At 42.0% G+C, this 14,258-nt stretch overlaps 1 protein-coding gene and 1 pseudogene across 2 annotated transcripts in view; both read right to left on the bottom strand.

Moving 5' to 3' along the window:
* Positions 1 to 591: 591 nt before the first annotated feature.
* On the bottom strand, positions 592 to 2,330 carry LOC311034487 (phospholipid-transporting ATPase ABCA3-like; annotated as a pseudogene). The gene has a single exon. The product of its transcript is annotated as a phospholipid-transporting ATPase ABCA3-like (transcript).
* Positions 2,331 to 11,914: 9,584 nt separating this feature from the next.
* Positions 11,915 to 14,258, bottom strand: part of LOC311035435 (uncharacterized protein) — an 18,346-nt gene continuing 16,002 nt past the window's right edge. The window contains exons 6-10 of the mRNA XM_084043631.1: positions 14,257 to 14,258; positions 13,950 to 14,170; positions 13,658 to 13,781; positions 12,640 to 12,728; positions 11,915 to 12,132 (exon numbers count right to left, since the gene is read on the bottom strand). The exon at positions 14,257 to 14,258 is cut by the window's right edge and continues 159 nt beyond it. Coding sequence (XP_083899757.1) covers positions 11,982 to 12,132; positions 12,640 to 12,728; positions 13,658 to 13,781; positions 13,950 to 14,170; positions 14,257 to 14,258 — 587 coding nt within the window. The 3' untranslated portion in view covers positions 11,915 to 11,981. The remainder of the gene's footprint in view (positions 12,133 to 12,639; positions 12,729 to 13,657; positions 13,782 to 13,949; positions 14,171 to 14,256) is intronic.

The following is a 14,258-nucleotide window of genomic DNA, read 5'->3' as shown; positions in this document are numbered from 1 at the left end:
GTTATCTGTGGTCTGCTGAGAGCGCCTCCCACGCTGGTACTGCAGTGCGGGCATCTGAATGGCCTGGATGTCCAAACTGGAATCCACCAGTTTCCCCATTTTAGGGATACTTCCTCCATGGTGGTTACAGAAGCTCCATAGCTGGCGATGCCCAACTTCTCCCTGTTCACCTCCAGCTCAGCAAACAGCAACTAAAACATGTCGGTGCTCTCCTTAGGCAATATGTAGGACAGTTCCCCTCCCACGTTAATCTCCAGCATGGCGTTAGGGACATGCATGTGGACCAGATGTGTGATATCAGACACGTTACAGAGAGCGTCCTTTTTTTTTTTTTTATAATTTTTATCCCACGATTTTGTAACCCACATTTTTTCACCCAGTGCCAATTGCCTATGTAATCCTGGGCACTACCTACCCTCTGCCAGCCTAGGGAGAGCCCAAGCTGAAGCTCATGCCTCCTTCAATGCATGAGGAGCAAGCAGGCCGCTTCTTATCACCCGACAGGGGGGAGTTTCCCTTGTTGGACATAGCGCGTGGAAGGAACACGTTATTCCAACCAGTTCCCTTCTCCTCCATCAGGCGCCCCGGCTGTCAGCGAGCGTCCTTCACAATTACCATGAGGTAACCGGTCCATATTTGTCCTTGAGGAAGAGAGGCGAGCCGCAACACTTCAGCTCTCCTCCGGCCAAGATGGCCACACGGTCGCCCTGTTGCTCGGCCTCGTCCATTAAGTGCGTGATGATCAAGATGGTGCGCCCGCGCTTCTGCCCCTGCAGCAGGTCCCAGGTGGCGCGTCGCGCCGACGGGTCCATGCCCGTGGTGGGCTCGTCCAGCATCACCACTTTGGAGTCGCCGGTCAGGGCAATGCCAACCGACAGCTTTCTCATCATGCCACCAGAGAGGGTCTTTGTCCGGGCATGGCGCTTGTCCTCCAGGTTTAGGATTCCGATGATGTGATCCACTTCGGCCGGGATCCGGTCTCTGGGGAAGCCTTTCAGTTGTGCGTAGAAGAGCAGGTGCTCGCTGACTGTCAGGTTATCAAACAGGATGTTGTGTTGAGGACAGAGACCCAGGCTGCGGCGGATCAGAGCCATATCGTGACAGATGTCATAACCGTTGATGTAAGCCCGTCCACTGGTGGGCGGGAACAGACCGGTCAGCAAGGACAGCAGGGTTGTCTTTCCGGCCCCGTTGTGACCCAGCAGTACGGTGATCTGTCCCTCAAACATATTTACCGTGAGGTCCCGTACAGCCTGCAGCGTCTCGTTTCCCACTTTGAATTCCTTGGTTAGATGTTTGATCTTGACCCCGGAGACCAGTCCGGTCGGTTCCTCCTCCATGAACTCACCCTTCACAGCGCTCCCAGCGACCTCCTCTTCCTCTTTCCCGCTGACGGGAGCGGTATGGGGGCTACTGCGCCAGTAGGAGGGCAGGATGAAGAAGTGGTATGGCAGCGGTACTCCGTACTCGCCAGGGAAAACGGCCTCCATGTACCACGCCACCAGGCCGTACAGCAAGGTGTCCAGCAGCAGCATCCCCAAGACCTCGGCCAGGGACAATAACCTGACCTCAGGGCTACCTGGCGGTCCATGTTTCGAGGTCACCGATTCAAACAGGTTGGACCACTGGATTCCCGTTCCTTTTTGTTCAATCACATTAATGAGATCGACTCCCATAGCCATGGCCACGTTAGAAAGAAGGCAGGCAGATGTCATCTGGGCATCGGTCATCTTGGGCACAAGGTTCAGCATTGGTTGAGGCAAGTAGGTCAGGATATAGATAAAGCCGCTTGCTATTGCTGCTAATTTGGACCGTGAAAAGAAGGTACTGATCATGAAGCTGAAGTTGATGGTGGCTACAACAAAGACCAGCAGGAAGACAAATACCAGTGTGGGGTCACTGTTGTACAGAACAGCACACTTTTGACAGACACGAACGCCGTCTCTGTCTCTGTCGCAGACAGGACAATCACTAACAGGAATGGACAAGAGCAGAGTGATGAAGAAGACGGAGATGGAGAGGCTGAGGAGGTACGTGAGGAACCAGGCGCTCCAGTGGAGCCAGTTGCTGAGACCCATAATGCGCATGTACTCCTTGAGCCTATTCTCCTTCTCCTGCACCAAGGCCACTACTATGAAACCCGAGGTGTAGCTTAAGCTGAGCACCAGCAGCAGTGGCAGAAAAGCTAGAAACTTTCCACCACCCAAATAAACTTGGATGGCTGAGAACAGCAAAGGCAGGGCCATTTCCAACACAGTCACCAGGATCTGACGTTTCCGCAGCACATAGTTCTTCCACAGTAGCAAGCCAAGCTGCCGCGTGAGACTCATCGTCCGTCCTTTCTGTAATTGTCGCCTTCTTGTAAACGGTGTAAAGAAGAAATATGTTGTCGCTTCTTCCTTCACTGTCACTCGATCGATAATAAGCTTTATTCATAGCCGACTGACATCACAGACGACGTCAGTATTCTTGTGACGTCAGGCATGTCCATACAGTACTTGAGCACAACTGACACACCCACAACTTCTATGTTGTAGAATAGAAGCCACATTAAGCTCTCTCTCTCTCTCTCCCCCTCTCTCTCCTGTCAAAGTTTCGAGAAAAGGCTAAAAATTCTAAAGACCAGCACACATCTAAAACATTTCTAACACTACAGAGCGCTTTTAGTGCCATTAGTGATTCATTTTCAGTGAGTGGTTAGGTAGGGAAGCTCAGGCAGTCTGACAGGCGGAGTTCAAAATGTACTTGAGTAAAAGCATAAAAATATTGCCATCAAAATGAACTTAAAATACCAAAAAGTTAAAGTACTCATTATGTCCCATTTCAAGCTTTCAAATGTATAACAATCTTTTGAAAATAGTAGATCTTGTAGATCGGCTATTTTCAAATGGCCGAAATGTATAGGGCTGAAGTAGTTAAAGATGGAGTGCCATGATAGTTTTCAACCCTAAAACCTGATCATAAGGTATTATTATTATGTAAGGATTTTTTTCACCAAAAAAAAGTGTACAGTAAGTGTTAAAATGTTGTTTTTATGTAGACACGCCTCCAGTTCATTAAGTATGCCTGGTTCTCACCTTAGCACCTCCTCACCACCTTAGCACCACCCACCTGTCCTAGTCCCTCCTCCTCCTCATGCCCACACCTGTTGTGTTATGATAATGAGGGGGAGGGTATGTTTTTTGGGGGCTCTGTGATGTCACTAAATGACATGACACGTTTGACCCTCAAGATTTCAGCCTCCAGGAAGAAATTCCAAATCAGAATCAGAATCAGAATCAGAATCAGGTTTATTGTCACATCACAGGTTTACAAGGTAAAAAAGTGGGTGAAATTCGTTTTTGTACATCACTCCCATCGCAACGTTAAATTCCGTAGAAAGAAGAGTGGGGAGAGAGAGAAGAAGAGGGGGTAGGGGGGCAAGTGGGAAGGAGATCAAACAAGAGAACAATAGAAGGCCAAAAAGTTATCTACATATTTACAAAGTATATCAGAGAAGACATAAAACAACATAAAACCACCACTGGGGGGCTTAATGAAGTTCTATCAACCTCATAGACACATGAAAAACAGAAAAAGTGCAAAAACATGGCACCAGCTCTTTAATGTATGTCTTGTATTAATAATCACAGTCTAAAAAGTAACTAGTGACTAAAGTTGTCAAAGAATTGTACTAGAGTAAAAACACAATGAACGCATCATGTGTCATTTTAAGATTTCTTCGGCCATTCAAAAATAGCAGATCTACCAGCTCATGAGCTTGTAGATCTGATATTTTTGGAAAAATGTTGAACATTTGTGCAAATCGTTGAATGTATATATTTTTTAAAGAAAACATTTGTAACTCAAGTCTTTACTTCTGGGGGGTCCCTGGAACAACATATTTTGAGTTGGGGGTCTGTGGCCAAATACATATCTAAAAATGTTTTCTAAATCCTAACAGTATTTTGCTATATCAGTGGTGCTACAACTTTTCCATGTCAAGGACCCCCATAATGTATTTGGCCGCATTGGCTATTTTCAAACAATCGTGTACTTTTACTTTTCGTACATTACGTATATTTTGATGCCAATACTTTGGTACTTTTACTCGAGTAACATTTTGAACACAGGCCTTTCATACTTGTAGTTGTAACAGAGTATTTCAAATATCTGAGTAGGCCTACTTCTTCCACCACTGACAGTATCCTGAGGGAAGTGTTTGGTGCTTCTCTCCTGGGCGAAGCTGACTCAACACCTCCTTACTGGCGGGGGTCTGTGGTGGGACATCCAGGGGGTCTGGACACACACACACACACACACACACACACACACACACACACACACACACACACACACACACACACTCACACACTCACACACTCACACACTCACACACTCACACACACACACACACACACACACACACACACACACACACACACACACACCCACACACACACACAAACGCGATCAGAACAACATCACCTCTCCTCCTCTCCACTGCTCGACTCTGCGGTTTAACATCTTTTCTTCTAGTTCCTCATTCTCATGAACATCATTCAACCACAACGTGTATATTCTGCACTGACAGAAGCTAGAAGTGACCACAGTTTCCCTGTAGCTTCATAATCTCCTCTAAAGTTACGCGCACGCAACAGTCCAAGAAACGACACCAAAAACGTTTCATAACATTAAAATGATTGAAAGAATGGATAAGAAGAACTGTGTGTGCATGTGCACGCGTGTGTGTGTGTGCGTGTGTGTGTGTGTGTGCGTGCCTGCGTGCAAGCTGATTCGGCAAGTCATTACTAAAGTCACTCAGACACTCACTAGCCTGCAATGTTTGGTCTTGCAGAATTTGCAAAGTGAGTGCATGCATCACTGGCAATGGTGGAAAGAAACTAAGTATGTGTACTTAAGTACTGTACTTACTGTAAGTCAACTTTTGAGTTACTGTTTACTTCGTCGCATCGCAACGCGTTGTGAGCTTGTAGATCTGCTATTTTCAAACATTTTAGTTTTAAGTATAGTAGTCAAGTATATTTTGAAGCCAATACTTGTGTACTTTTACTAAAGTAACATTTTGAACACAGGCCTTTTACTTGTAACAGAGTACTTCTACATTGTGGTATTGATACTTTTACTTATGTAAAAAATGTCAGTACTTTTTCCACCACCGATACCTGGATATAGGTCTTGTATCAACTTTGATTCTACTGTATATACACAATTATATGTAATGGGGGGGTCACGGCCAGTGTTGCCAGATTATGTGAGAGAAACAAGCAACCAGGTCTAGGAAAACCAGCCCAAAAGAAGCGACTATGGGCCACATGAGCACTTTAACATATACATGAGCTATTTGAAAATAGCAGATCTACAAGCTCACAGCGCGTCGCGATGCGACGCGCTGTGAGCTTATAGATCGGCTATTTTCAAAAGAAATTGTGCGGGAAAATTATAATAAGCAGATCTGGCAACCCTGGTCACGGCCTGAAAAGTTAATCTATGCCTCTGTCATAGATGACTGACATCATGACTGATGTCTCAGTCTGGTCACATGAAGTCAGAGCCACAGCGTTCCCATGGATCCTGAAATTCACATTATTTACTAGTTTATATGTTTATAGATATCGTTGCTGTCGGGCAGAAAGCTCTTATTATCTACATATTCAAACTTTTTGTGTTTATTCGTAAATTATCGCCCTACTTGATCACACTACAGCGTCACAAAAGTAGTAGATCTGCTACTTTTGCTATTTTTCTATTTGAATCCTGAAAAGTAATAGTTCTGGACATATGAGGTTTCCACCCGACAGAGACTATATAATACTGAATGGACAACATACAGTTTGATCAAACACTAAAATATTTCACGATAAACCTGAAACCTGCAGAATGTGAATGAAGAACTGTACATTATTATCTATGGAATTACATACTGAGAACAAATGGAGAGTGAATTAAGTGTAATAATAATAATAATAATAATAAATGTAACAATAATAATAATAAATATAGCTGCAAGCAGCGATAATACGGGGCCAGTGAATAGAGAGAGAGAGAGACATGGAAACGGAATAGATTGAAGAGAGAGAGAGTGACATGGAAACAATAGATTGATGAGAGAGAGAGATGGAAACATAATGGTTTGATTGGACATCTCAACCTACTGCCATTAACAGGATTCGAACTCTCAACCTTCAGACTAATAGGCTGCAACACTACCTATAGTGCTATAGCTTTGTCCGGGCTGATATTGTCTGTTGAAGATCATAAACTCTTGCCTTCTTTCATGAACCAAGCCCCTGTTTCACTAACACTAAGATCACTCGTTCACAAACCATTTACCAATGAAGAAATTGTACATCTCCTCAGAACCAAAACTAGTGAAAGTAGCCGATCTACAAGCTCACAAACCATGAAAAGTTGTGAGATTGTAGATCAGCTATTTTCAGAATGAAGTATGTCATACGTTGAAAAAACGTACTCTCAAATAAGCATTTCAGGTTATTTTTACCATTTGCACATGTATTCATTGATACAGTCATGTTGTTTGCAATTCAACTTAAATTAAGTCTGCATCAAGTGAGGCTTGAACTGGCGACCTTGAGATTGTGAGGCATTCATTTAAGGGAGACGCCATTGGCCCAACAGACAAGTAACTGTGAAAAAGGAGATCAGACAGATGATACAGTTTCACACAAATAGCTGAAAAATCCTGGGTTTAAGTGTTTTTCAAACTGCTCAAAATTGCGGACAATCTAAGGGCGGAGCTTAATGGTCAAATCGATACGTGTGTTCCTCATGAGTCAAGGCACATGTGTAAGCAAGTTTCACGACTTTCGGCCAAACGAGGCATGACTTATGCCTGTTTAAAGTCTGCCTTTTCAAAAAATTGCTATAGCGCCCCCTTTTGGCCAATTGGAGTGAGATTGGTTTCAGTGATATTTGGAATGACCCTGTACATTTCTGCCAAGTTTCAAAGAAATGTGAGTCTGCATGAATGTTTTAGGCACAGATGAATAATTTTCATAAAACTGTAATAGTTAAAATCTATCTCCTCCTGGGAGTTTTGAGCAATCTGCACGAAACATTTTACACATGAACTTTGGACCACTGCCTACAAAAATTTCCAACGGATTTTCCATAAGTGAAAAAATGCAGAAGTTAGGAGCCAATGACTGTTTTTCATATAATTCAAAATGGTGGGCGATCTAAAGGTCAGAGGTCAAAAGTCAGACCACGAAAGTTGTCGGGCATGAAGAGACGCATGTGTGTATCGAAGTTTCATGGTTGTAGGTCAAACAGGGCATGAGTTGTACCTGTTCAAAGTTGGCACTTTCAATTGAGTGCTATAGCGCCACCCTTTGACGAATGAGTGTGAGAATTATTTCTTGGTAGTTTTTCATGAGCATCTACCATATGGCCGCGTTTCGTAAAAAGCGTATGCACGGTTAAGCCAGAACTGGCAAAAACAAGTATTTTTCAAACTGCTCAAAATTGCGGAAAATCTAAGGGCGGAGCTTAATGGTCAAATCGATACGTGTGTTCCTCATGAGTCAAGGCACATGTGTAAGCACGTTTCACGACTTTCGGCCAACGAGGCATGACTTATGCCTGTTTAAAGTCTGCCTTTTCAAAAAATTGCTATAGCGCCCCCTTTTGGCCAATTGGAGTAAGATTGGTTTCAGTGATATTTGGAATGACCCTCTACATTTCTGCAAAGTTTCAAAGAAATGTGAGTCTGCATGTATGTTTTAGGCACAGATGAATAATTTTCATAAAACTGTAATAGTTAAAATCTATCTCCTCCTTGGATTTTTGAGCAATCTGCACGAAACGTTTCACACTTGAACTTTGGACCACTTTCTACAAAAATTTCCAACGGATTTTCCATAAGTGAAAAAATGCAGAAGTTAGGAGCCAATGACTGTTTTTCATATAATTCAAAATGGTGGGAGATCTAAAGGTCAGAGGTCAAAAGTCAGAGTGTGAAAGTTGTTCAGCATGAGGAGACGCATATGTGTATCCAAGTTTCATGGCTGTAGGTCAAACAGGGCATGAGTTGTACCTGGTCAAAGTTGGCATTTTCAATTGAGTGCTATAGCGCCACCTTTGGACGAAAGATTGTGAGAATTATTTTTTGATCGTTTTTCATGACCATCTACCATATGGCCGAGTTTCGTAAAAAACGACTGCACGGTTCAGCCAGAACTGCGAAAAGTGGCAGAAGAAGAAGAAGAAGAAGAAGTGACAGAATAATGCGAATAACAATACGTGTCCAGAGCAGAGCTCTGGCCCCGTAATAATGATGATGATGATGATGATGATGATGATGATAATAACAACAACTACGACATCAACAATAAGCTTTATTTGAATAGCATACACTCAAATTGCTTGATATTAAAGAGATGAGATGAACAGGAATATAGGTTTAATAGAAGCACAAATATAAACAGTGATTTGCAAATATAAGAAACGTTCAAAAGGAAACAGAATTCTTAAGCACATACTCAATCAATAAGAAAGGATTAATGGATTTAAGACTAAAACTTTATTAATCTCCGAGAAACATGGTATTAAAATGGAACAGGTTGTTATTCACATTCTATACAGTAGGCTCCCTTTTAACTAAATAATGGAATAATGACAATATGAGTATAGATTGTAATATAAACAAACCAAAGCAAACACACAAACTACCACATGCAAACACAGCCATCATGTACTGTAGCTGCACCAACACACCAGCTAACTGATGCATTGTGAACATGATGGCTTCAGCACACAACTCTTTCACAGATCCAGTACTTGATAAAGTCACACCGTCTGTCGGACCATCCTCTGTTAGGAGAGGAAGGTAGAGACCCATCATAATACTCAACACAGTCTGATTCTGCATTAGTGTCATTGCGTTCGAAACCAGGCTGACCAGGCCTCCAGTATACCTGTAGAAGTAGGAACAGTTAATGCATTACAATACCTTTACAAGGATGGTTTTTCACTCTAGATATTTTGTTTTTTTAATAATGACCTTAAATGATATTCTAGATCACCGGTTCTCAAAGTGGGGTCCGGGGACCACCAGGGGGTCCCCAGCAAAATGATGACGAATTTAAACCACTTTATCCATTGGCATTTAAAAAATAGCAGATATACAAGCTCATAGCGTGTGAGCTTGTACATATGCCATTTTGGAAAAGTTTGTGCAATTTATTTTTACTCAAATCTTTGCTTCTGGGGGTCCCTGTGGTTTGAGAACCACCGTTCTAGATATTAGATGCAAAGTAACTGGATAGTGAAGTAGACAACATAATATCTTAGTGACAGTGTAGTAGGTTTTAGGATGCAAATGTTCAATCAAATCATTAGTCGATAGTTGGTTCACCTTATCGATTGATCATCAATTTTATAAGCGATAATTTTCCTGACAACATGAATTTACTATAACTAGTACAAACAGCATCTAGATATAATTTATTACATGAGAGACTGATGTGTTGTGTCCCGAACATTCTGGTGTTTAAATTAACCAAACACAATTGTCCCCTAAATTACACTCTCATATTGTTGCTGTCGGGTGGAAACCTTGTGTGTCCAAATACTGTTCCTGTTTTATTATTATTTAAAAAACATTTAAAAATTATGAAAATAGTTGATCTACAAGCTCACACCGCCTTGCATCGCGAGGCGTTTACTCGACACTCTTATATGATGAAGTATAGAGCATTCATTTAGAGAAAAACTTTTTGAAATATGGAGATACAAGGTTTCTGCCTGACAGTGACATTATGTAGGGTATCTTTCATGACAACATGTAGGGTGCGTTCGGAAATACAGCACTGAGCACACTGGCCAATACAAACTAATAGGCGAGTGCGCTCCGGTGCGCAATTTCCGAAGGCATACATAGTGAAAAGCAGCAGGTGTTGGTCAATTTGTGCATACCGGTAATAACATTTTGACCGTGTTGTGCATCTTATTTATAGGAAACCTATTGAATATGGTGAGCAATACAGGTGTTTGAAACATTTTCAAACAGGAGTGATTCTAGTATCAGACCATTGGAGGCAGGGGGGTGGGGGGGGGGGTGACATGCATTCAGTATGTAAACAGATGGACACACTTTTCTCTTGTTTTGATCTGTAACTTAGCCAATAGTGATGCGCGGGTCAGGTTTTTTCATAACCCGCCCTGCCCGCCACGCACGGGAACCCAACCCGCCCCAACCCGTCCCGCAACAATGAATATAAATTAACGACCCGCCCTGCAACCCGCCCCAAAAAAAAAGTACACAGCAAGTCCATTCAATTACTTTCCAAAGAGAGAGAGAGAGAGAGAGAGAGAGAGAGAGAGAGAGAGCGTGAGAGAGAAGGTGTGTTTTGGTGGGGGTTCTTTTCTTCCGCGGGTTGACCCGCTTCGCCCGCCCCACGATAATTGCGTAGGCCTAACATATAACCCATCTCTCGCCCTATGATCTGGTAACACACGCATCTAGAACAAACATGGGAACATTCTCATTCTACTACTGTCCTGACACCATCCATTAAAAAATGTAAATCACTGACATTATCAGGATACCACAAGGTAAATGTAAATGCAAATTCCCATTTCCTTTGTACATATAGTGTTTGTATTCATTATATGTATATTGTGATATTTGTTTATGCTATGTTGATTAATTGAATACATACTGTAGGACCACAATGGAAACAAGTCCCCAGGACTTTTTTTGTGTTATCCTTTTAGCCATGTCTTATTGTACCACGTGCTGTTTACATGTCTGACTAATAAAGTAATTAATCAATCAATCAATCAATCAAAGTAACATTTCAAACTTTATTATGAAATTATATATGAACTGTAATCATGCATACAGTCAGTTTTACAATTAATGTATAGATGCTATTGTTACAAGACAGTGTCATGTGGCAAAACATAGTCGATGTACAAGCTCACACATGACACGTGAGCTTGAGGACTGACAGTTTTTGCCACGCGACGTCATAGTGTGACAGAGTATGACATTGGGTTGATACGATGCTGATGGTCATTGAATATAAAGATGGCTGCCAAAAGCGTACAGAGGTATTAATAGGGGCAGAGCTGAAATCATGGTTCAATGACAGAACAGTAGTTATGATTGGAGTATGTTACAGTATCACCCCAGTGCATGATCAAGTGATGATTTCAACCCCGCCCCCCAAAAAAGTTGGGAAGACTTTTTACATGTTTATAGCACCTGAAGTCAACGCGGCGAAACGCGTCGTGCAAAATATAAAATGAAGCATTAAGTGAGACCTGTCCATCATCTTTGGAGAGTGTCCTTTCCTGTGAGAAGCAGAGGGAGTTTTTTTGTCTTCATGTACAGATGTGCCACTTCAAAACTTCACATGTCCTGCCATCGCCAAGACAGTACATTTTCAGGGGATTCCCAGGGCAATAAGAGGGACAAAGAAGGGCATTTAAAATGCTGAATTATTTTGATGATCACTGCTTTTATGATGCTAATTAATTTGAGCAACTGGTCAAATCACCTTTCGCCTCATAATGAGTCTGACACCTTCTTAAACACACATTCTTTTGTTCTCATGTATATAGTTGTCTGTTGAAGGGAAAAACGGGGGTGTGTAGTGACAACTTCTTTTCAGGGGCAAAACAGTGCATTTTAAGGGCAGAAAAGGGAGGAAAAAAATGCATTTTCAGGGGACTTTCAGGGAAAGAACAGTAACGTGTGAAGTTTTGAAGTGGCACATCTGTATATATACAGTATATATAAGAGAGAGAGAGAGAGAGAGAGAGAGAGAGAGAGAGAGAGAGAGAGAGAGAGAGAGAGAGAGAGAGAGAGAGAGAGAGAGAGAGAGAGAGAGAGAGAGAGAGAGAGAGAGAGAGAGAGAGAGAGAGAGAGAGAGAGAGAGAGGAGAGAGAGAGAGAGAGAGAGAGAGAGAGAGAGAGAGAGAGAGAGTATCTTTCTCTAAAGGGCTTGTGGACTTTCATACAGCACTGGTGAAGACATCTTGTGTTTTAAACATGTCCTTCAGGGTTGGCCTTGAGTTCCAGCGTTGCTCCTGGGCAAACTGGTAAACACATCCAAACAGATCAGGAAACATCTCCATCAGGTTAACACCAGCGGCCTCTACAGCACTGTGAACACAAAGCAGAGTGATCACTGGAGTCACAACCAGTGGTGGCTTATCCAACGGGCTTGAGGTGCTGAAGCACAGGGCACCAACCTGGGAGGGGGGGGGGGGGGGGGAACCAAACGGCGTGAAGAAAAAAAGAAACGGCAAAAATCGGCGGAATTTAGAAGCGCAGGGCTCCGCGCAGGGGCTCCGCGCAGGGCTCCGCGCAGGGCTCCGCGCAGCAAAACTCGGTTGGACAGTTTCCATCACATAAAGTAAAGTCTATGAGATTCTAAACCACACTACTGTATGATATATATATATATATATATATATATATATATATATATATATATATATATATATATATATATATAATATATATATACACACATACATACACACACACACACACACACACACACACACACACACACACACACACACACACACACACACACACACACACACACACACACATATATTCTGAGTGACTTACAGTATGTCTGTCATTTTTAATTCAACTTACTGGTGTGAATGGAGATTGTGAATGGAGCGCAGCAGTCCAAATGAGTTCTCAGGGCAGGGTTCCATCTTCTGAAGCAACTCAGGTGGGAACTGGATAAAAATATAAATTAAAAATCAATGGACTAGTTCCTAACTTTCTTTAGGACATGGAAACGGGAGACATTTTTGTTTTGGGTCATGTGGCCATGTGATGACGGCAAAATAATATATCACTCTACGTGATTTGCCGCATTTTGCTCGAAATTGGACACTCCTGCAAACTTTAGATGTAAATCTTAGCCAATGACGATGGAATATGAAAAATCAAACAGATCCGTCTTGATCACATGACTATAGAGAGCATGTGTACTGATGTGCATGAAATTTGGATACAATCTGAAGGAGTGGTGCTATAAAAGACAGATGTGAAAAATGCAGGGCAAATGTTGTTCCTTGGCCTCTAGGGAGTGCACATACAAAGTTTTACACAGATCGGTGCAGTTATGGGTAAAAACACGAAATGGCCTGTTATAGCGCCACCATGAGGCTGAGGGTGCAAAACTCTCTCGCCATGCCTTTCGGCCTGGCGGAGACAATAAATGTGAAAGGGCAATTGTGTTTAAGACATTCTGACAGTATTAGCACAGGTATTCCACCAGAGGTAGTCCTACTGATTTTAAGCCCTGCCGTCTTTACAGCAATATAAGAAAAACATCTTTCCTATACTCTGCAGCAGTTCAGTGGAATGATTTACCTTCCAACCTCAAGTTGATCAGTTCCTTTGATAACTTTAAATTCACATTAAAAAGATGGTTGGCCAATAATCTGACATTTTAAACCAAGTACTGATCATATAGATTACAATTTTTGATTAATTTTAAGTTCAGTTTTCTGTTTTTTGTTTTGTGAATTTAGTTTTTTTGTCCCTGTCTTGTATTTGTATTGTTGCTCCCTGCCCACCTTCCCCAAAAGGACCAGAATGGAAACAATCATTCATTTTCAATGAACTGCTCAATCAATCAAAAAAGCAATAAACTCACCTTGTGTTTCCACGTTTTGAACTGACCCTGTTCAGCATACTGGTCCAAGGACCCGATCAGGTCCTTGTCATCATCTGGACAGTTCTCAACCTCCTTTCCAATCCTTCTCAAGTACTCAACTCTCCTGAAAATAATAATAATAAATAAATAAATAATAATAGCGTTAGGCTAGAATATAAGTACCATAACTTTGGATCAAACTGACTAAGATTAGCTTAAATAATATTTAGATATCAGAGAATGAGTGAATAACATGGAAGGGAAAATGTTTGCCTTTTTTTTTTAATCATACCTCTCTTTTGACCAAAAGAAGGGATGAGCCAAGCATTCCTCCACTGTAGGTCTTTTCTTTGGATCTTCATTGGTCATCCTCTTGATGAGATCCTTGGCAACCACATCCTGAACATGGTCCAGGTTGTACTTTCCATCCAGAATGTTGGTTTCACATCTAGTGCCTGTACCAAATGGATGGTGTCCTCCAGACAGGATGTAATATGACAACATCCCAGCCACCTTAAGAATGAGCATGTAAATGAGTAAGAACATTTTTATGTTGTTGTCATTCATTAAATTGTTCTCACTGTGAATAAAAAAACAACCT

Source organism: Gymnoscopelus microlampas, assembly GCF_963454915.1.
Source record: "Gymnoscopelus microlampas genome assembly, chromosome: 19".
Lineage (NCBI taxonomy): Eukaryota > Metazoa > Chordata > Actinopteri > Myctophiformes > Myctophidae > Gymnoscopelus > Gymnoscopelus microlampas.
Note: the sequence above shows the minus strand (reverse complement) of the source record. Positions and strands in the feature narration are given on the sequence as shown.